Source organism: Triticum dicoccoides, chromosome 2A (assembly GCF_002162155.2).
Source record: "Triticum dicoccoides isolate Atlit2015 ecotype Zavitan chromosome 2A, WEW_v2.0, whole genome shotgun sequence".
NCBI classification, from domain to species: domain Eukaryota; kingdom Viridiplantae; phylum Streptophyta; class Magnoliopsida; order Poales; family Poaceae; genus Triticum; species Triticum dicoccoides.
The window spans coordinates 329,833,851-329,857,938 of NC_041382.1; the positions used below are offsets into that span (position 1 = coordinate 329,833,851).

The following is a 24,088-nucleotide window of genomic DNA, read 5'->3' on the forward strand; positions in this document are numbered from 1 at the left end:
GCAAGGGTAGCCTTTACTATGCTTATTTTGCAAATCTACAAGTTGCTGTTTGAAAACAGAAAGTTTATCGCTGTTGCAAAAATTCTCTAGAAAAGTCAGAATGTGATAAAATGTTGAATTTTCTGCACAGTAAGATATGATAAATTTTCTACAGTATGCTAAATTTTCAGAATAATTGGAGTTAAATAAGTATTGATATTCTTGCATTCTTTACAGACTGTACTGTTTTGACAGATTGGTGTTATATTTGCATTGTTTACATATGTTTGCTTGTTTAGTGATTCATTTTAGGATAGGAGTATTAAATATGCAGAGGCATTTAGTATGAAATGTTGAATAATGATTTTAGGGATTTGCTACAGTAGAGAATGAGAAGGTTATTACATTGATTTATACTAACTTATCTCACGAGTTCTTGTTGAGTTTTGTGTGGATGAAGTTTTTAAGATTTAGGGAAACTGTGGTGTAAAAAGAATTAACGATCAAGCTTGTTGATGCCCAAGGCATCCCAAGATAATATTTCAATAAGTCTCAAGCATCTAATCTTGGGGATGCCCCGGTAGGCATCTGCTACCTCTTGAGCACTGCGTTGGTTTTCACTTGAAGAGGGAAGGGTGATGCAGTAAAGAAGCGTAAGTATTTCCCTCAGTTTTTGAGAATCAAGGTATCAATCTAGTAGGATACCATGCGCAAGTCACCTCGTACCTACACAAACAAATAAGAACCTCGCAACCAACGCGATAAAGGGGTTGTCAATCCCTTCACGGCTACTTGCAAGAGTGTGATCTGATAGAGATGATAATAATAAGATAAATATTTTTGGTATTTTTATGATATAGATTGAAAGGAAAAGATAGCAAAATAAAGTAGACGGGAAACTTGTATGACGGAAAATAGACTCGGGGGCCATAGGTTTCACTAGTGGCTTCTCTCAAGATAGCATAAGTATTACGGTGGGTGAACAAATTACTGTCGAGCAATTGATAGAAAAGCGAATAATTATGAGAATATCTAGGCATGATCATGTATATAGGCATCACGTCTGCAACAAGTATACCGACTCCTGCCTGCATCTACTACTATTACTCCACACATCGACCGCTATCCAGCATGCATCTAGAGTATTAAGTTCATAAGAATAGAGTAACGCCTTAAGCAAGATGACATAATGTAGAGGGATAAACTCATGCAATATGATATAAACCCCATCTTTTTATCCTCGATGGCAACAATACAATATGTGTCGTTTCCCTTTCTGTCACTGGGATCGAGCACCGCAAGATTTAACCCAAAGCTAAGCACTTCTCCCATTGTAAGAAAGATCAATCTAGTAGGTCAAACCAAACTGATAATTCGAAGAGACTTGCAAAGATAAACCAATCATACATAAAAGAATTCAGAGAAGATTCAAATATTGTTCATAGATAAACTTGATCATAAACCCACAATTCATCAGATCTCGACAAACACACTGCAAAATAAGATTACATCGAATAGATCTCCAAGAGAATCGAGGAGTACTTTGTATTGATATCTAAAGAGAGAGAAGAAGCCATCTAGCTACTAGCTATGGACCCGAAGGTCTGAAGTAAACTACTCACACATCATCGGAGAGGACATGGAGTTGATGTAGAGGCCCTCCGTGATCAATGTCCCCTCCGGCGGAGCTCCAGAAAAGGCCCCAAGATGGGATCTCTTGGGTACAGAAGGTTGCAGCGGTGGAATTAGGTTTTCGTGGTGCTCCTGGATGTTTGCGGGGTACGTGGATATATATAGGAGGAAGAAATAGGTCGGTGGAGCAACAAGGGGCCCACGAGGGTGGAGGGCGCGCCCAGGGGGTGGGCATGCCCCCCTGCCTCGTGGCCTCCTCGATTGATTCTTGACATCCACTCCAAGTCTCCTAGATCATGTTTGTTCCAAAAATAACGCTCCCGAAGGTTTCATTCCGTTTGGACTCCATTCGATATTCCTTTTCGGCGAAACTCTAAAATAGGCAAAAAACAACAATTTGGGTTGGGCCTCCGGTTAATAGGTTAGTCCCAAAAATAATATAAAAGTGTAAAAAAATAAGCCCATTAACATCCAAAATAGATAATATAATAGCATTGAGCAATCAAAAATTATAGATACGTTGGAGACATATCAGCATCCCCAAGATTAATTCCTGCTCGTCCTCGAGTAGGTAAATGATAAAAACAAATTTTTTGATGTGGAATGCTTCCTAACATATTTCTCAATGTAATTTTTCTTTAATGTGGCATGAATGTTCAGATTCGAAAGATTCAAGATAAAAGTTTAATATTGGCATAGAAATAATAATGCTTCAAGCATACTAACTAAGCAATCATGTCTTCTCAAAATAACATGGCCAAAGAAAGTTATCCCTACAAAATCATATAGTCTGGCTATGCTCTATCTTCATCACACAAAATATTAAATCATGCACAACCCCGATGACAAGCCAAGCAAATGTTTCATACTTTTGATGTTCTCAAACTTTTTCAATCTTCACGCAATATATGAGCGTGAGCCATGGATATAGCACTATGGTGGAATAGAATGGTGGTTGTGGAGAAGACAAAAAAGGAGAAGATAGTCTCACATCAACTAGGTGTATCAACGGGCTATGTAGATGCCCATTAATAGATATCAATTTGAGTGAGTAGGGATTGCCATGCAACGGATGCACTAGAGCTATAAGTGTATGAAAGCTCAACAAAAGAAACTAAGTGGGTGTGCATCCAACTTGCTTGCTCACGAAGACCTAGGGCAATTTGAGGAACCCCATCATTGGAATATACAAGCCAAGTTCTATAATGTAAAGTTCCCACTAGTTTATGAAAGTGACAACATAAGAGACTCTCTATCATGAAGATCATGGTGCTACTTTGAAGCACAAGTGTGGAAAAAGGATAGTAACATTGTCCCTTCTCTCTTTTTCTCTCATTTCATTTTTTTTATTTTTTTTATTTGGGCCTTCTTTCTTTTTCTTTTTTTCCTCTTTTTCTTTTATTTTTTTATTTTTCGTCCGGAGTCTCATCCCGACTTGTGGGGGAATCATGGTCTCCATCATCCTTTCCTCACTGGGACAATGCTCTAATAATGATGATCATCACACTTCTTTTTACTTACAACTCAAGAATTACAACTCAATACTTAGAACAAAATATGACTCTATGTGAATGCCTCCGGCGGTGTACCGGGATAATGAATCAAGAGTGACATGTATGAAACAATTATGAACGATGGCTTTGCCACAAATACGATGGCAATTACATGATCATGCAAAGCAATATGACAATGATGAAGCGTGTCATAGAAAACGGAACGGTGGAAAGTTGCATGGCAATATATCTCGGAATGTCTATGGAAATGCCATAATAGGTAGGTATGGTGGCTGTTTTGAGGAAGGTATATGGTGGGTTTATGATACCGGCGAAAGTTGCGCGGTACTAGAGAGGCTAGCAATTGTGGAAGGGTGAGGGTGCGTATAATCCATGGACTCAACATTAGTCATAAAGAACTCACATACTTATTGCAAAAATCTATTAGTTATCGAAACAAAGTACTACGCGCATGCTCCTAGGGGGATAGATTGGTAGGAAAAGACCATCGCTCGTCCCCAACCGCCACTCATAAGGAAGGCAATCAATAAATAAATCATGCTCCGACTTCATAACATAACGGTTCACAATACGTGCATGCTACGGGAATCACAAACTTCAACAGAAGTATTTCTCAAATTCACAACTACTCAACTAGCATGACTCTAGTATCACCATTTCCATATCTCAAAACAATCATCAAGTATCAAACTTCTCTTAGTATTCAATGCACTTATATGAAAGTTTTTATTATGCCTAAAAGAAAATTGCCATGTTGTTCTAAAGGACTCTCAAAATAATATAAGTGAAGCATGAGAGATCAATTATTTCTATAAAATAGAACCACCACCGTGCTCTAAAAGATATAAGTGAAATACTAGAGCAAAAACTATATAGCTCAAAAGATATAAGTGAAGCACATAGAGTATTCTAATAAATTCTAATTCATGTGTGTCTCTCTCAAAAAGGTGTGTACAGTAAGGATGATTGTGGTAAACTAAAAAGCAAAGACTCAAATCATACAAGACGCTCCAAGCAAAACACATATCATGTGGTGAATAAAAATATAGTTCCAAGTAAAGTTACCGATGAACGAAGACAAAAGAGGGGATGCCTTCCGGGGCATCCCCAAGCTTAGGCTTTTTGGTGTCCTTGTATTTTACCTTGGTTGCCATGGCCATACCCAAGCTTAGGTTCTTGCCACTCCTTATTCCATAATCCATTGAATCTTCACCCAAAACTTGAAAACTTCACAACACAAAACTTAACAAGAGAATCTCGTGAGCTCCGTTAGCGAAAGAAAACAAAACACCACTTCAAGGTACTGTAATGAACTTATTATTTATTTATATTGGTGTTAAACCTACTGTATTCCAATTTCTCTATGGTTTATAAACTCTTTTACTAGCCATAGATTCATCAAAATAAGCAAACAACACACGAAAAACAGATTCTGTCAAAAACAGAACAGTCTGTAGTAATCTGTAACTAACGCAAACTTCTGGAACCCCAAAAATTATAAAATAAATTGATGGACGTGAGGAATTTATCTATTAATCATCTGCAAAAAGAATTAACTAAATATCACTCTTCAATAAAACATGGCAGCAATTCTCGTGAGCGCTAAAGTTTCTGTTTTTTACAGCAAGATCAAAAAGACTTTCCCCAAGTCTCCCCAATGATTCTACTTGGAACAAACACTAATTAAACACAAAAACACAAACAAAACAGAGGCTAGATAAATTATTTATTACTAAACATGAGAAAAAAGCAAGTAATAAAAATAAAATTGGGTTGCCTCCCAACAAGCGCTATCGTTTAATGCCCCTAGCTAGGCATAAGAATTCAACGATGCTCACATGAAAGACAAGAATTGAAACACAAAGAGAGCATCATAAAACACGTGACAAACACATCTAAGTCTAACATACTTCCTATTCATAGGCATCTTATACGCAAACAAATTATCAAGGCAAGCAAAAACTAGAATATGAAAGGAAGCAAAAAGAAACAATAGCAATCTCAACATGACGAGAGGTAATTTAGTAACATGAAATTTTCTCCAATCATATTTTACTCTCTCCTAATAGTTACATGTGGGATCATAAGAAAATTCAACAAAATAGCTATCACATAAAATATTTTCAACACGATCCGCATGTATGCAAAGTCGACACTCTTCCAAAATAGTGGGATTAACATTAACTAAAGTCATGACCTCTCCAAACTCACTTTCAATAATATTGCAAACACCAATATCAATCTCATATTCATCATGGGGCTTAAAAAATTTCAAGTTCATAAGAAGAATCACCCCAATCATAATCATTGCAACAAATATTAGTCATGGCAAAACTAGCATCCTCAAGCTTGAGGTTTTGCATCTCATTAACACAATTTACATTAATAGAATTTATGATAACATCATTGCAATCATGCTTTTCATAGAAGGCACTATCAAGTATGGGTGCAATAGCAACGATCTCATGTTTAACATAAAGAACTATAGCAAATTCATCTTGATAAATATTGGCATCATGGCCACAAGAATAGCAAGCATCATGTTCATCAAGGGATATTTCAATCAAATCATCAGAACCATAATTATCTATAGATTCATGCATATCATCATTTTCTTCCGAAGCAACGGTCATTCTTTCAATAAATTCCTTGACATAGACATTATGAGCATAGTTTTCATAGCAATATTTAAGTATGTCAAGATTTTCAGATTCGTAGAGAGTAATATCATACTTTTCAATCAAAGAAGCAACTTCATAAGCACCCTTAAAAGCAACAAATTCTTCAATTTGTTCGATATTGTAGTAACTATAAACACCCTTTGCATAAGAAGATAATATGTCATTATCATTAAACTCACATAGGTATGGGAGGTGTTTTTAGGATTCTTAGAGCAACAAGTAAGATCACATAGCATAGCATAGCAATCTGTTTATTTGATCCCATAAGAGTGTCCCTTTTTCAGACAAACGGTGACGCACAAAATGAGCATGCTCATCTAAAGATTTCCCATCAACTAGGCTAGTTGGGATTTCAGCACGAGCGCATAAGGATCGAAGATGATCCAAGTAGAACACTTTAAGTGGATCCATATCAATAGATTTTTAGCAAGCAAATGGAAGGCACATGGAAACACGAACAAAGATACATATGGGAAGAAGGCGAAGAAAAGGAGCGAATAAAACAACAATGGTGAAGTGGGGGAGAGGAAAACGAGAGGCAAATGACAAATAATATAATGCGAAGGATAAGGGTTGTGATGGGTACTTGGTATGTCTTGACTTGGCGTAGATCTCCCCGGCAACGGCGCCAGAAATCCTTCTTGCTACCTCTTGAACACTGTGTTGGTTTTTCCTTGAAGAGGAAAGGGTGATGCAGTAAAGCAGTGTAAGTATTTCCCTCAGTTTTTGAGAACCAAGGTATCAATCTAATAGGAGACCACGTGCGAGTCACCTCGTACCTACACAAACAAATAAGAACCTCGCAACCAACGCGATAAAGGGGTTGTCAATCCCATCACGACCACTTGCAAGAGTGAAATTTGGTAGAGATGATAATAATAAGATAAATATTTTTGGTATTTTTATGATATAGATTGAAAGGAAAAGATAGCAAAATAAAGTAGATGGGAAACTTGTATGATGGAAAATAGAGCTGGGGGCCATAAGTTTCACTAGTGGCTTCTCTCAAGATAGCATAAGTATTGCGGTGGGTGAACAAATTATTGTCGAGCAATTGATAGAAAAGCGAATAATTATGAGAATATCTAGGCATGATCATGTATATAGGCATCACGTCCGCGACAAGTAGACCGACTCCTGCCTGCATCTACTACTATTACTCCACACATCGACCGCTATCCAGCATGCATCTAGAGTATTAAGTTCATAAGAATAGAGTAACGCCTTAAGCAAGATGACATGATGTAGAGGGATAAACTCATGCAATATGATATAAACCCCATCTTTTTATCCTCGATGGCAACAATACAATACGTATCGTTTTCCTTTCTGTCACTGGAATCCAGCACCGCAAGATTGAGCCCAAAGCTAAGCACTTCTCCCATTGCAAGAAAGATCAATCTAGTAGGCCAAACCGAACTGATAATTCGAAGAGACTTGCAAAGATAAACCAATCATACATCAAAGAATTCAGAGAAGATTCAAATATTGTTCATAGATAAATTTGATCATAAACCCACAATTCATCGGATCTTGACAAACACACCGCAAAAGAAGATTACATCGAATAGATCTCCAAGAGAATCGAGGAGAACTTTGTATTGAGATCCAAAGAGAGAGAATAAGCCATCTAGCTACTAGCTATGGACATGAAGGTCTGAAGTAAACTACTCACACATCATCGGAGAGGCCATGGATTTGATGTAGAGGCCCTCCGTGATCAATGCCCCCTCCGGCGGAGCTCCAGAAAAGGCCCCAAGATGGGATCTCTTGGGTACAGAAGGTTGCGGCAGTGGAATTAGGTTTTCGTGGTGCTCCTAGATGTTTGAGGGGTACATGGATATATATAGGAGGAAGAAGTAGGTCGGTGGAGCAACGGGCCCCACGAGGGTGGAGGGCGCGCCCCCCTACCTCGTGGCCTCCTCGATTGATTCTTGACGTCCACTCCAAGTCTCCTGGATCACGTTTGTTCCAAAAATAACGCTCCCAAAGGTTTCATTCCATTTGGACTCCGTTTGATACACCTTTTCAGCGAAACTCTAAAATAGGCAAAAAAAACAGCAATTTGGGCTAGGCCTTCGTTTAATAGGTTAGTCCCAAAAATAATATAAAAGTGTAAAAATAAGCCCATTAACATCCAAAGTAGATAATATAATAGCATGGAGCAATCAAAAATTATAGATATGTTGGAGATGTATCTAGCATCCCACCTTTCTTCATCAATAATTATCGGTTAGTATCGGTTGATCCTAAGTTTTTGCTTCTTCACATGATGTGTGCTATTGTTGGAATGTCATTTTATTTTGTTTTTCTTGCTTTCTTAATAAAATAATTATAGATGAAAGTTTTAAATAAGAGAGAATCCTCAATTAGCTACCCATTTACTTAACTACTCACATGATCTTCACTTATATCTTTTTGGAGTAGTTTGTCATTTACTCTCATGCTTCACTTATATCCTATGAGTAAATTGTTGAATAAATTGAATGTAATGAGGTTGAAATTATATGTTCATATCATGCCTAGTGATAGCTTCACATTGGGTTTAGAAAGTGAAATCTTTTGAAGCTTGACAATCACAATATTGGTAATACAAGTGATTCATGAATGATTACTATAAGAGAACTTTCACATGCAAATAAGCACTCACATGCACATATGATATTATCTGTAAGAGTAAAATGCACCGAATGTCCTAAAAATATTCGAGGTGGGTCAAGTTACTCCCAAAACTTTGAAATTGCATATTTGGATCCCAGAAGTTTGTAAGAGAACTCTAGCAGACCCCGCAAAAACTTGACCCGCAAAATGCGTTTGCGGTTTCACGAAAATCGCGTTTGCGGGTCGAAAACTAGCGCGGCCGAATAGAAACCGTACCTAAACCTACATAATTTGAAAAAACATTTTCGCGGGAGAAATTGCACAAACATAGTTCATCACATACTACATAGATTTTACATGATCAACAAACTACAAGCATAGTTCATACTACATACTACGTTAACTAGTACTAGAGGGGGGTCAGATCTGACGGCGACGAGGTCACGGCAAATGGACAACGCCGTGGAGGAGAAGGACGCTCAATCCTCCTCGCCGGAGCTGCAGAGGTCGATGTACTTCGCCCTCTACTCCTCGCGGATGCGGCGCCACTCATCCTCCTTCTCCTTGGCGGCGAGGTTGGCAGCGACTGCATCCCGCCACTGGAGGGCTTCGAGCTCTTCGGCGTGGCACCGGCGCTCCGCCTCCTCGCGCACGCTCCGCTCGACGATGGCGGCCCAACGGCGTCGACGTCGGCGACGTAGTCTTCCGGCCTGATGACTCCGCGGCGGCCGAGTGGAGCGGGCTTCTCGGGCTCCTCCTTGACGGGGACGAAGTCGAACTCGTCCGGCTCCTCCGGCTCCTCCTCGTCCTCCGACCACTCCCTCTTCACAGGGAGAAGGCCTGTGCCGGAGGAGGATGAGCTCCTGGCGTACGAAGATCTCGCGGAGGAGAAGGACGCGCACCGGCGGTTGTACTCCTCCGTCTCGCTCCGCTGGAAGCTCGCCGGTGGCGACAGGCCGCGGTTGGTCCACTTCCGGACCCCGCGCTTCCTCGCGTCATCCGACCGGACACGCCGCTCGTGCTCCGGGTCGCGTCCGCCGCCGGATCTGCTGCCGGAGCTCCACATGCGGCCCCACATGGCGGCTGGAGGCACGGAGGTGGTCGCCGGTGGCGAGAAATATGGAGAAGGGGGTGGGGAATCGCGTGGCTCGACGGCGGCGGGGGATAGGGTTTCGACCCGCAAACAAGCCGCCGAACCATAGATATAGTGGTCGGGGCGTGCGGTTTGCGGGCCACGGCAATTTTTTTTGCGGGCCGGGCGAATATGCGGGCTCTGTTTTGGCTGGAAAATTAGGCCGAGCCCATATACTCGCCGGAATTTTATGAGCCTGCGTGTTCTGCGGGGTCTGCTAGATTTGCTCTAAGTGCATCTATATGGTCCTAAGCAGCCGGGACAATTTTTGACTCGCTCATGTGGTGTGTCGGACCATTGCCGTACGGGGCGCTCGAGGGGCCTCCTATTTGATGCATTTTGCCTCAAACTCAGCCGCGACGTACAAGGGCGAGCGCGACTGGGCTGGCCCATTAGAGGTTGCCACGAGCAGGCTACTACTACACCAGCTTGGACACTATAGCGCTAAAATCCGTAAAAAAAATAATGTGCTGCCGGAGCTTCACATGCGGCCCCACATGGCGGTTGGAGGCACGGAGATGGTCGTCGGCGGTGAGAAATATGAAGAAGGGGGTGGGGAATTGCGTGGCTCGACGACGGCGGAGGATAGGGTTTCGACCCGCAAACAAGCCGCGGAACCATAGATATAGCGGTCGGGGCGTGCGGTTTGCGGGCCGCGGCAAATATTTTTGCGGGCCGGACGAATATGCGTGCTCTGCTTTGGCTGGAAAATTAGGCCAAGCCCGTATACTCGTCGAAATTTTATGAATCTGCGTGTTCTGCTAGAGTTGCTCTAAGTGCATCTATATGGTCCTAAGCAGCCAGGACAATTTTGACTCGCTCATGTGGTGTGTCGGACCATTGCCGTACGGGGCGCTCGAGGGGCCTCCTATTTGATGCATTTTGCCTCAAACTGAGCCGCGACGCACAAGGGCGAGCGCGACTGGGCTGGCCCATTAGAGGTTGCCGCGAGCAGGCTACTACTACACCAGCTTCGACACTACAGCGCTAAAATCCGTAAAAAAAAATAATGTGTTGGCCTGGATTCGATCGTAGGATCTCATGTTCATGTGCGAGTGTTGCTAGCCACGGGAGCCAATGTATGTTCTTGACTATTTATCAGCGCGAGGCTCTAAGAACTAACCGTAGCGGCAAACCTGAAACATTTGAAATTACGAACAGAAACAGATTTTCAAGAAGGGAATATTTTTAGAAACTCAAACACCATTCAAATCCGCGAACAAAAATTTAGAAAACTCAAAATTTTGTGAAAACACCGAACAATTTTGAATCTGTGAAGAAGGTTGAAATTTTGAACAAAATTTGAAAATGTGAACAATTTTCCAAAAAATCAACATTTTTTTGAAATAGGGAAGTTTTGTAACTTATAACCAAATTTGCAAATTTGAACAATTTTCTGAATTTGGGAACTTTTTTGAATACATGATCATCTTGGGTATTTCTGAATAAATGTTAGCACAAACATTTTTTGGAAATTTACAACCATTGTTTGAATTTGTGAACAAATTTAAGAAAAACGAGCATATTTTTTTGCAAACATAAACATTTTTTAAAATCTCCCAAATAATTTTTGAAAACACGAACGTTTTTTTTAATTTGCGAACAGATTACGAAAACACGAACATTTTTTGTTCACATTTAAACAAAAAATCTGATTTTCTTTCCAAAAAATGAATGTTTTACGAAATGCGTACAGTTTTCAAAATTTGTGAACAAATTTTGAAAAAACTCAAACATTTCTAAAATAGGATTTTTTTTAATATATTTTTATAAATTCGAACTTTTCTGAAACTATTAACAAAATTAGAAGACATGAACAATTTTTGGAAACATGCACATTTTTTAAACTCCCCCAAATAAAATTGAAAACACGAACATTTTTTTAATTAGCAAACAATTTTTGGAAACATGAACAATTTTTTATACTCCAGTATGAACTTGAAAACATGAACGATTTTTGGAAACACGAATTTATTTAAACATTTGCAAATAATATTTGTTAACACGAACATATAAATAAACAATTGGATAAAGAAAAAATAAAACGAATATTTAAAGAAAAAGAAATAAGAAAGAGGGAAAAGGAGAGAAAAACAACAAAAAAAGAAATAAAAAATATCAAAAGAAACAAAAAAGGTTTAGGAACCTCCTAAAAGGTTCCCTAAACCTGGATCGCCGCAACCATTAACGGACCGGCCCAGATTGCGTCGTACCCTCGTGAAGCCTGACTGAAGCCTCGACAACTTGACACAATGTGCGTAGCAACTAACCAAAGAGCGCACGTCCCCTAAAAAAACCTAAAGAGCGCTAGTTCCCAGCCTTCCCAAAGGTCACTTGGGGATGGGCTGAGAGCGCGCCACTTGGTGTGCTCACAGCTGCCGCCGCTTGTCCCGCTCTGGACGCTTCTTTCGGATTTCGTTTTTTTGATTTTCGACATGTGTTTCTGGCTTTTTAGATGGTTTTTTTGACTTCTTGGTTTTTCATTCGTCTTCCTTAGCTTTTGGAAGAAGAAAAAACTAAAAACAATTACGCGAAAAAAAGAAAACTTTTTTTGCGAGAGGCGCAGTTTTGCTTTTGCAAGGGGCATGATTTTGCTTCCGTAAGAGGTACGGATGTGCCTCTCGAAAACGGAAAAAAACACGTTTTCTCTTCTTTTTTCTTGTGCTAGAGGTACGCTTTTGCTTCCATGAGAGGTATGGCTTTGCTTCTGCGAGAAGCACGGCTGTGCCTCTTGAAAACGGAAAAAACACGTTTTTTTACGAGAAGCACGGTTTTGCTTCTGCGAGAGGCACGGTTGTGCCTCTCAGAAACAAAAAAAATGTGTTTTCTCTTTTTTTTCATGAGATGCATGGTTTTGCTTTCACGAGAGGTATGGTTTTGCTTCCGCGAGAGGCACGGCCATGCCTCTCGGAAACGGAAAAAACATGTTTTATCTTTTTTTCCTTCCATGAGAGGCACGATTTTGCTTCTGCGAGAGGCATGGTTTTGCTTCCACGAGAGGCACGGTCATGCATCTCGAAACCTCTCAAAAAAAATGTGTTTTCTCTTCTTTCTTTTTTCCATGAGAGGCACGATCTTACTTCCGCGAGAGGCAGCGGCTTTTGAAAAAGAAAAGGAAAACATGCTCCAAGTCCGGTATTTTTGCTCGGTTTTTTCATGAAAAAAAGTTTATTAAAACCTATCAGCATGAATCTAGTTTTAAAGATCTGAACGTAAGGAATCTAACGGTGAAAATGGTTCGAGATTTGAACGCACGGGTTAAGAGATAAATCGTTTTGAATAAATGGATCTAGGAAAAAAGAGTCTTGTCCCGACTTAAAAAGGTGGAAGTGATTTTTATGAAAGTACTTTCTCAATTAGTGATTTCGCACAGCAATTTCCGGCGCTCCACCCCAGATCGATTTCTTTCACGACCACCTTTTTTTTTAGACAAACCTATCAAACAAGAAATACCACGGCCCAGCTTAAATAAGCGGCCCAGTACAGTAGTACACTAGAAATCCAGGTCCAGACGAGCGAGCCCATCCGCACAAGCTTCGGCGAGCCGGCAGAATCCTCGTCCAGTCCGACAACCAAGCCGGCTAATAACTGTCGTAACCATACCATTCCTTGCTTGGTCAGTCATCTTCAACCTCCAGATCCGCGTTTGGCAAGCGAGTCGCACAAGGGAGGGTTGTGATCCGATGGGGGCGGTGGTGACCGCGGTGATCGCGATCGCTGCGGTGGTGCTGGGCTGGATCACCATCGAGATGGCCTGCAAGCCCTGCCTCGAGACCGGCCGCCGCGCCATGGACCGTGCCCTCGACCCCAACTACGACCCCGACGACTCCCCCGCAGCCAACTCCACCGCGCCACCCACTAGGGAGCCGCTACTCGCCGACCTCTCTGCCTCCGCCGCCGCGCCAGCCAAGGCCATCTGATGCGTTTCTTGCTCAGCGTCGTCAGTGCACCAGTGCTAGGCTTCCTTTCATCCTTACTCCAGCCATGTTTGTCTATCTATGAGTTTGCGTGTTTGGTTCTTGTGGCTTTTGTTATTACAGTATGTGACAAGAACTTGCTTTATGTTATGACATGTTATGAAATGAGATATGGTGGTGATCTGTATATAGGATGCCCTGTATATGCGATCCTGAATTCCTGATTGAGACTTCCAGATTTCTATGCAAAGCAGATGATACCTTGATCTACATTTCTGAATTGGCATTTCAGTATGTCATGCGAGCACGGTGTGCATTGCAATGTACTGTACATACATGTCAAGAATAAAATCTGTGGGACAATATATATGATTACATTGGAAACATTTCGAGATTGGTACCGTGTGTGAGGTCAATCATCCAATGGTGTTGCCTCGTTTTCTGTCTCATCATCATCCACGATGTTGTCATTTTCGTCGGCTGGAGTTTCAGGATCAGTCTCCATCTGTTCTTGTTCTGCATCATTTGGGTCGCCATCCACGTCGCCGTACACCTGAGAGCTTACCACATGCCCATGCAAATCCTTGTGCTTCAGATTACCTATCAAAAATGGAGAAAAGTAGTTGGCATTGCTGAAAATCGTAGATCCAAATGAGATATGGCTGATAGTGTTGTACTCCCTCCGTCTCAAAATAAGTGACTCAACTTTGTACTAAGTTTAGTACAAAGTTAGTACAAAGTTGAGTCACTTATTTTGGGACGGAGGGAGTAGTATACTAACTAGCTAACTGCAGTCTGTGTATAGCTAGGCATAGTTGTGAAGAAATTGCAAATCAGATCAATGTTTACCAATCCAGCAACGCTCCACATTAGAGCAGTGTTCCAGGAGGGCCTTCACTTGGAAGAGAAACCGCTCCATGGATCTCTTTGTGGCAGGTATCTTGCTCGTGATCATTGTTCGCTTGTAACCCTAAACAAGATCGAAATACTTTTCTAAGCATGGAACACATAATTTATGGTATGAACATCGATGATCAAATATTATCGATTGTGCCTGGTGAGAATTAAAAGGCTACCAATTCTACCTTTGCCTCTGCACATATAGTTTGGATTATTCTTGTTGCTTTCTGAAGTTCTTTTATCTGCATAAGTTTTACTTGTCAGTACTAACAGTAAACAGCCACTGTAATTTGGCAGGACAAAAGGCAGCTATTGAGTGGGGCTAAAAGAAGTAAATAACAAATACTCCCTCCGTAAAGAAATATAAGAGTGTTTAGATCACTAAAGTAGTGATCTGAACGTTCTTATATTTCTTTACAGAGGGAGTAACATTTACAGTTATTTACCATTTTAACTATATCGCCGCCATGTTGCCCAAATTGCGTCTCTAGAAAGTTGAAGGCTGCAGCAAAAATAAAAAGGAGCGTTAAACTGAACATGTTTTCACTCAAAGGCAGCAATAAGAATACACCTAATGAAAGTATATGAAAGCTTATCAATTCACAGATTCTCACCTTTAAGAAATGCATCAATGAATCGCCCCCCATATTTAACTGCCATTGCATGCATAGCAACCTATATTTTGTGATTCGATGTGAGATGCATCATTTTCAACCAGCAGTCTCATACATCACAGTACACCATTTCCATTGCATCAGGTGATCAATTATATTAGTATCTCTACACGAGTGACTTCATTGCAACTTACCTTCTCGTGAATCTTACATATATTTGTCAGAGAAACAAACACTTTTACTGATTTGAAAATATCATCCATAACGTTTTCCACTCCTACTCCTGATTGTGATGTAGTCTTCAAGGCTTGCTTGACCTGGAGAAGAGGGAAGAAATTGCTCAAACATTAAGGGATACTTTTTAATATGTTTAGAAACAGCAATGTAACATAGTGCTGACAGTAGAGTAAATATTAGCTAAGTGTAATATGTGTAACTAAACAACTTACCATCTTGTTAAAATTCCCAAGATTCTCCTCATGCTGCATTAGTAACCCAAAAAATACAAGAGAAAACAAATAAATATCGGATATTTGAAAATGCTCTGGACATCAGATACTTACCAGCACACGGTACCAGGAGTGGAAGGTGGAAGAACACAATGTTGGAAACCCATGCGACAGTTCTTGGGTAGTACTTTTACTTTTGAGCGAAGCTACCTTCAATGATGGAATAAAATTCTAAAAATGAGTGTTCCAAGGCGAAAAGAACAACAACCCAACTGATATCGACTCTGATAACATGACCCAACAAATCGAGATGGACCACCTGAGGCAACACCGAGCAAGCCAGCTCATCAAGCAGAACTGAAGTCGACTCACTATTCCTGAGGTATATTTGTAATATCCTTGGTATAAGATCACCCTGACAAGCAATAAACATGGAACTTGTTAGCCTCTTAGGAATTAGTCGTGCATGCTTATAGGCATTGCACATTTATATGTTAAAAAGTGTTTTAGCTTACTTTACTCTGCCATCCATTTTCAGTATCTTCATTAGGGAAATCAGAAGTTAGCAGCTTATGAGCTGATAACCTAAGCTGCTTCTTTACAAAGGGAATAATCTCTTTGGAGCATCCTACATGCATATTCTTCCCATTTGATTCCCCAGATTTTTCCAACAGCATGATGATGGAATTTAAAATAGATTGCATGGTAATTAGCACGTCAGAGGCCAAAATGTGTGAGAACAAACACACTGCAGTAAGACATGGTATTGAGATTAGGAAAAAGGTCACACTGCAGTAAGACATGGAGAATCACTTTGGCAGTTGGCACAGATTGCAACTGCTGATTACCTGCATCCATAATAGCCTCAAACATTTTAAATGCCCCACAGTACAGATAATCAACATTACTAGGGACCAGAGGTGGACGGAACTCAGAAAGATCATCATCGAAATTTTCAGTTGGCTGGAAAGTCTGTAGCAGCTCCTTCAGAGCTGACATATTTGCTTGATTCAATAGATCTGGCGTGCCAAGTAGCTGCAAAAGGTGCCATATTATGTTAATGCTACAATTTGAGTCATCTTTACTATCAGAAGTAAGAAAAAGATATCCATGCTACAACCTTCCTGTAGCAGCCAAGAACCTCCTTAAATACGGAAGTGGCTATTGAAGACTTGGAGACCATCACGTATGGTATGTGCGGGTTTCCTGCTGAATCCGAATGTGAACTCCAGTTGTCTGGGCTGCTATCTGATCCTACATAGCAATAGTAGTGCCCCATTGTGTTATTGATCAAAGCAAAGGAAAGGAGGGGTACAGCAGTACAATGCATTGTAGTATTGTAAAAAATTCATACTATTCACGATAGAAGGAACTAGAAGCAGAAAAGGATAATCAAAGCTTACTGTCTTTCATCATTGAAATTGATCCATCTAGATGCTTCCGTAGACTCGAGAATAGTGGCTGGATTTTGCTAAGATCTTCTGTGCTCTTTTGGCAATGAGCGCGAGTGGATTTTGCTTGAGAATTATTAAAAAATGGCTTGCTTGATGGGTTTACATGATCTAGTTTGTTGTTTAGATCACGTAGAAGATAGAGATATAAAGGCAGCTGAATAATGAAAACAGAAAAATCTCAATAATGACACCATACTTTAGTAGCTATATATTATGTTGTTGAAATCAAATACCTCAGATTCATGATATGGATAAGTTGAATCTTGAAACTGTAAAATAAATAAATGAGAACTTGACCATAAAACTTTAAAAGAATCAAAGAATTAAGTCAAACTGAACAAATGCATACCTCTGAATACTTTAATAAGGATAAACAATTCACATGGAGTGTTCTGAATTTAAATCTTTGCATATCCAGCTGAACTGGTGCTGCCATCAAATCTATATGCCCAAGCTCACCAGGATTATTAGCCTCGCTTTCAACATCCTTCGACGTCATTCCACTTGGCAATGGTCGTGAAGATGCTTTCTTTGTTTCTTGGGTGATCGTTACACCTGCTCTTTTGAAAGCATCCAGTATCGTAGATTGCTTGAGCTTCTCATCAGAATTCAATTTATCTGAAGCTGCTTTGTCCTTGCGGCCCTTTTGTCTTTTGTTGGAAGATGGGCCCTCCATGTTGTCTTCCTCCATTTTCTTCCCAGTGTTGAACTTGCTGCTGCTAGTTGACCCAGAATAATTCCCAAGATATCGCAGCTCAGGTAGAGATAGAGGATAAATTTTAAGAAGGGTGTTTAACAAAATCTCGAGTAATCTGCATTTTTTTCAACAAAAGAAGTCAGGTGCATTTGGCAATCATGTCATAATATTATGAAGGGTGCACTAGACATGATAATCCTAGACATATCTTAAGTCATACATGTTCCTTTTTCTTTATTAAGCTCTCTAACATCTAATGCAAACTGTAATAGAATGTTTCTGTTCAGACTTAAAAATATTTATTGACAAGCACAGATGAAAAAACTTGCCTGACATGCTTGAATCAGAAATTTCAAAGAAACAGTACAAAAATTCACCATCCAATCCCCCATTAATACCCCCCCTGTTCTCCTTTATAAGATGTTTTACACATTTCAGACACGCCCAAAACAGTTCAAAGCGGACTGGCTAAAACGTCTTATAAAAAAGAACGGAGGGAGTAGTATTTAGTGAAAGGTTGGTTCTTTGATAAATGATGATGAATACAGTACAAGTAGCATGCAATATCTATCCAGGTGTAGTAGATATGGTACTCTCATCACTGTTCAAGCAATACACTCACATTAGATTTCTCAGACGCTTCAAAAGTTTAACTGCTGTCTCATCCCTTACTCTTTGTGACACATTAATAACTCTGGCCGCAACTTGTGTGCTGAAAGCATTAAGCTGCCAATGATGCCACCAATTTCAGATATAGATATCATATAATTTCAAGCGTTTAGTCAGTAAAACCAGAAGATTCAAAACATACCAACTCCCTAATCCAGTTTATCGCAAAGTACAGTGAGTGACACACTGTTTTTTTCTCCAGTGCTGACAAGCTTCCCCATCTAGATTCATCCAGGTTCTGTCCGTTCTCAAATCCAAACCAAGATTAATTATTTTTCAGTCACTGAAGGACATCTCTCTGATAGTATAAAACTACTTTTGGAAGTTTTTATATTATACAGAAGTAGTGACACATTTGCACTAATATATTTGCATTTGTTATGTTTTTCAAAACAACTTTGAACCGTTGACATCTGCAGGTTGATATTTTTTTTATATGAATGGTAGCAATTGATTATATGAAACCAGAATTTGTGATTTACCATTTATTATGAGAAACTATTATAGTATTGTTGATTACATGTAGGCCAGTTCTAGAGAAACTTTTCGTCAGCTCTAAAGAAACTTGCAATTTTTTTGTGGCACCATTCTGTGTGTGTTCTGGCGGAGCAAAGGCAGGTTGCAGAATAATATTTAAGATACATAATGCAACAAAACTAAGACTTAAAAGAATGGTGTTCCTGTATAATTAACAAGTTAGGGGTATCGCTTCAAGTTTCTAGAGAGCAGACTGAGCGGTATAACCTTTGTAGAGGGAAGATGCAAAGGACAGCCAAGGAGTGCATTTATTCCACCAAGTGAGCCTTCACTTCCTGAACGTTCAATCTTCGATATAAACAAGAAAGTTAGTTTGACCATTAAGACATGCTGGATTACAAGGCTATGGCACTTACGGTAGTTAGTAGTAGAAATTGGGAAGGAAGGATCTGCAAGCAGGCTTGAGACCTGGTATGAGCATACATAACAGTATTATAATAGACCAGTATAGGTCATATTCAGACTAGTTAGTAACCAAGTACCAACCAAATAATGACCATTAAGGCCTTAACAGCTAGAATTGTACCTTTGTTGCGAGGTGGACACTAGTGGCAAAATATTTACGCATACTGGGGAGATATTTCCATCCAAGTTCATCCATAATTCCCCTGAAACCAATGTCTTGTCAATTACACTTCTACTTTCATCATGTGTCAAGTAGAAATGTACATAACTGTCAAAGCATCTTGCTAACCTTCAATGCTCTCGCAGAGATATTTTTCTGATAGCTGGCCATCCTCAAGATCAGCAAGAAAAAGGGTATCAAATTCTGCAACATGTTCTCCAACCCTGAAAAGGCCAGTTAGTGAAATGAGCTATCTTACATGAAGAAAAATGGATCGTCTCCTTTTTCCGCATGCAGTAGCAACCATTCTATGCTTACCACTCAATAATTGCAGAATGAAGAACATTGCTCTCAAATAAAGCAGATAATTCATCATAGAGAAGAATTAAGGGCAACGTCACAAATTTGCAGGAGTTAACAGTCATATTTAGCAGTCCCAGGGCCTCCTCACAATTTGGTTGCTGCCAAACAAAACAAATTTATAACTAACAAAGCAACAGCAGTATTTCATGAAGGCGGAAAAGGTAGCTGCCGTGATCTCGGATATTTTAGATGCAAGAAGCACAGCTTGAGACAAAAAAGGGAATCCAGCACCAGGTTAGGTATACAATTTAGGTGTGTGTTCCTAATGCTGATGCTTGCTTCACTTGTATAAAACCATGGTACTACTTTGTCCACTGCTCATGTTATTTTTGAAGCATCTAACTAACAGAGTATTTCTTTAATTATCAGTAGGAAACTCTTACTGTCTAGTAAGTAATGTCATGATTTATATCGTACAAGTATCACTTTCAAATGAACTAGCACAGGACATTAAAAGTTTTTGGCTAATTTTAAAGATAAATAGGTGCTGCTACAGATGCTCCTGTAAATGCTAGCATTTACATACAAATGTATTTTTATATACCCAGGAGGTCAGAAAGTGACAGAATCATTCAGCATGGTTGTTTTAACACGAAAACAACATTTATCTTGAATTTCATCATGACCAAGCAAACCTGAGATGATGAGTAGTTCACAGCAGCATTTGCATCTGCAATAGCTGAAACTATCCTTAAAGCCCCAATTATTCCCATTCTCTTATACTTCATATCTGGATTGCTAACCTACAAAGTGCAAGCAGACACGGAAAACAATAATTGAAAGCCATAAACCCTAAAAAGCCTTCTTGGATGAGCCTAGTCATAAATGTAATCATACCTGTTTTCTCACTACCATAAGAAGTTCATTAGCAACAGAAGAGCCACCTGAACTAGTATTGAAGCCAGCAGCCAGTGCCAATTGACAGAAGATCTCGTAAACCTACTTTTTTCATAACTGATGTTTATGATGAGAAAAAAATAGGAGTAACGGATTAAAAATATTTCGCAAACCTTTCGAAGATTATCTTCATGAAAACTCTCCAGATAATCTAAAATACCTATGTAGTAAAAGTCAATGTAATTCAAATTATTCCTCAGTAGCAAGCACTAAATACATAAGACTTCAGAAATAACAATACCAGTTATATGTGAAGCTATAGGGATGAGTTCCTCAGAGTTGTTGGATGTCAAAGAAATCATAATATCCAAAGCAGAAGAAACTTCGTAACTGATCCCAGAACCTATATGAGTTATCAATGAGCCTACGAGCTGCACAAAATGGTAGGACATTACCAAACAAAGAACAGACAAAATATATAAACAACAGAAAACTGGGTATGAAACATAAGAGAAACTGGTATATGCGCCAAGAAAGTTTAATTGGATGGATTCCCAACAGAAGGATGATAGTCTGCCTAAGCCTTATAGTTTGCAGATAAACGTAGAAAAATTCAGCTACAAACCAATAGCTGTCCAGTCACCACCTCAAATGGTACTACTGCAGCTAATCTGACAAGTGACAACACACAACCTTATCACTCAGATGTTTCATTGGCACAACAGTGGTATTTTGGCAACTACGACAACAATTGCACAGATTACTTTTTGAATTAGTTAATTAGTTCTCAAATGCAAGCCAACTGGTTGAAAACAGTAAAACTATACGAAATAGGAAGCAGTATCAGAATCAGAATTTCTAAACAGCCCTTCCAAGAATTATGTTCATTAGCTGGACTTATGCATATGCATTCAGTAGAGCATGTTCAAGTTTTATTTCACCAAAAAAATGTAAATATATGTGAAATGCAACAAAATTCGGTAAACAGCCTGCCTGAAATCCTGAATTATAGGGAAATTATTTTTTTCAAAAATCAACAGTGCATACTAACCCAATTTGCCTACATTGGTAAGTTCTTGATTTTCAGTACATTCACGACAGCAAACACAAGTGTTGGCAACAAAGGGGTACCTCTTGCCTGGAGAAAGTATCACTGAATTCTTCAAACAAAGCCGTGAACAAATAGGTAGCAAATTCTCTAGCCTTGTCTTCCTTGCAAGCCAATAGGTAATCGCTCACTGAGAGATATGACATAAAATGGTCCTAGTGCAAGTTTTTATGTCTCAGTCAGCATGGGTAGGCAAACATACGTGCTCACTTGACAGTCATTACGAGATACCGAAGAACTGACCTTTACTAATTCAGTATTTCCATGAATGCATTGGTGAAACAATGTCTCCCGGATATATCCTTGTAAGATCTTGGATTTCAGTATTTTCTCAGCACTTTTCTGCAGAGCACCCCCATTGGCATATATGAGCATGATGAGCCAAACATCAATCACTTTGTGATCCCTTGCATGGTCAACTAATTTCAACTCCTTCAAGAAGGCCTCACAAAGCATCTGCATCAATAAGAAAGCAAATTCCAGTTGAAACTCCAACGTGCAGTGCTGCATTCCGAGATACGGTGTAGATTAAGATACCCTACATTCTTAAACCGGAGGCCTGATCTCAAGGCATCAAGGATTGCTCCATCAGTGCTAGTTGCTGATGCCTTCCCTTTCAGCTTCTTGCTCCGAGCAGCACGTGGATCCACCACACCAACAAACTTCAGTTGCTCGCGGATCTGCGATATAATCCTGCCAACATTGGCTGGTGTGGCAGACAGCAACAAGAACCTGAGTAAGTGTGGCATCTGATCTGCATGAATCGTCCGGATGCATGATATTGCAACTGTAACCGCCTTCAAATATTCCCACAGCACAAGACAACTGTTAAGCCACAATGTACATCATCATACACAAAACAAGAAGAAAGAAAATCGTTGCAACAATCACCTGCTCCTGCAGCAGCGCATCGAGGTTAAGGTTTGACAAAGTGTCGAGCACAGCAACCACGACTTGGCAGTCCTCCTGCAGCAACTTCTCCAGAGCGGAGACCACAGCAGCATGGCTCTGGTCGCCCACAATCTCCGGGATCGAACCGATGATCTCCTTCTTGAGCCGGGGTGGTGCTACCGAGAGCACCTCCACAAGCTTGGTGACAAAGGTGTCGGCATCGACAAGGAAATCAAGCCAGCGGAACTGAGCAACGATAAGCCTCCCCACGTCGTCCTGCAGAGGCACCCCATCGAGCGCGTCGTCGTCGAAGTGCTCGGGCAGCTTGTCGAGGAGGAGCCCCAGGAGACCGGGCTGGAGCGCGGGGACGGAGAGGAGCACCCGCGCCAGGCTCTGCGACCGCGGGGAGGTGGGCAGGAGTAGCTGGCGCAGCCGCGTGGGGGACTCGGCGAAGGCGGCGAGCCCCGCGAGGAGGCGCGCGGGGAGGTCTGCCGCGGGGTCCGCGGCGAGCGCGCGGGTGAGGCGGGGTACGAAGGTGGGCGCGGACGGGAGGGAAGGGGGCAGGTGCGGCGGGACGAGGAGCGTGCAGCCGGCGTCCGCAAGGAGCGCGGCTGCCGCGTCGACGGCGGAGGGTTCGGCCGGGGTGGGCACGGACGATGTCGCTAACGGCGGCGGCGGCGGCGGCGGCCCGGGTGCTGTGGGCGCCGGCGGTGGCCGCTTTCGCGGGTTGCTGCGCTGCAGGAACACCATCGCTGATCGCCGCTACCAGGAAGCTTCTTCGGGATTTTGGGGGGGATTTGGGGGAATGAAAGTTTCGCGCCACAGATACAGAGGGAACGCTTCTTAATTCACATTCACATCATTGTATCAAGTTCAGGACCCTCTGACACGTCGGGTCAGATGATAAACCTTGTGGTGGGTGAGCAGTTTCCAAACTCTTTGAGGGCTTATTTGCAAAAACCATTCGGACCACCTAGGATCTGTTGGATCTCGGATCCAATGGCTCTGAGGAGCTCGCATCACCACATCATCTAAGGTGTGGTAGCACATGATATTCTTACACACTACGGTGATACAAGCTTCGAGTCAGATCCAATGGCATCTAAGTAGTTTTTGTACTGAATGTGTGTAATTTCCAAACATATTAAGATTTCTTTGCAAAAAATATTAAGACCTTCTGTGAGCCGCTAGATTCATCCAGGAACTCGTCGGGCACAACCCATCGGTGTTTGGGAGGGTGGGGCCAAATGTTTAACAAATATAATCTAAACCCTCATAAAAAAATCTTCACAATTTTATCTAAGGTTGGGGGTTACCCCCGACAATCTACATAGCTCCGCCTATGCAATTGGCGTAGAGGGAGCGTCTATGTGTCAGAGAGACGACGCGAGAAAGCGAGGTCAATCAAGTCATGTATAGAGGGAGAGATCGAATGCGTGTGGTCTAGCGTACACTCGAACGTGAAAGACGATACACCGAGATATCATGCGACGAAGCTGTGGTGAGGAATGGATGGAGATAGTTGCCGAGAGAGTGGCATAGATAGAC

The 24,088-nt window shown here is 41.0% G+C and overlaps 2 protein-coding genes across 3 annotated transcripts; one reads left to right on the forward strand and one right to left on the reverse strand.

Moving 5' to 3' along the window:
- The first annotated feature begins 13,093 nt into the window (after positions 1 to 13,093).
- Positions 13,094 to 13,681, forward strand: LOC119354506. Its single transcript, XM_037621226.1, has one exon. The coding sequence runs from the start codon at positions 13,223 to 13,225 to the stop codon at positions 13,457 to 13,459; it is 237 nt and encodes a 78-aa protein (XP_037477123.1). The 5' UTR covers positions 13,094 to 13,222; the 3' UTR covers positions 13,460 to 13,681.
- Positions 13,682 to 13,714: 33 nt separating this feature from the next.
- On the reverse strand, positions 13,715 to 23,305 carry LOC119354505 (Fanconi anemia group D2 protein-like). 2 transcript variants are annotated; one of them, XM_037621224.1, is made up of 30 exons: positions 22,541 to 23,305; positions 22,192 to 22,446; positions 21,893 to 22,105; positions 21,673 to 21,804; positions 20,843 to 20,972; positions 20,715 to 20,761; positions 20,542 to 20,643; positions 20,340 to 20,447; positions 19,660 to 19,802; positions 19,471 to 19,565; positions 19,303 to 19,384; positions 19,133 to 19,184; positions 18,984 to 19,064; positions 18,382 to 18,477; positions 18,193 to 18,296; positions 17,223 to 17,685; positions 17,107 to 17,142; positions 16,823 to 17,027; positions 16,540 to 16,673; positions 16,268 to 16,454; positions 15,935 to 16,167; positions 15,739 to 15,834; positions 15,534 to 15,629; positions 15,420 to 15,452; positions 15,165 to 15,287; positions 14,971 to 15,031; positions 14,803 to 14,858; positions 14,542 to 14,598; positions 14,306 to 14,426; positions 13,715 to 14,056 (listed from the first exon to the last, which is right to left on the reverse strand). In XM_037621224.1, the coding sequence occupies exons 1-30, from the start codon at positions 23,288 to 23,290 to the stop codon at positions 13,869 to 13,871; spliced, it is 4,479 nt and encodes a 1,492-aa protein (XP_037477121.1). In that variant the 5' UTR covers positions 23,291 to 23,305; the 3' UTR covers positions 13,715 to 13,868. The 2 variants fall into 2 exon arrangements, with proteins under 2 accessions (XP_037477121.1, XP_037477122.1); XM_037621225.1 differs by lacking the exon at positions 15,420 to 15,452.
- Positions 23,306 to 24,088: the final 783 nt, after the last annotated feature.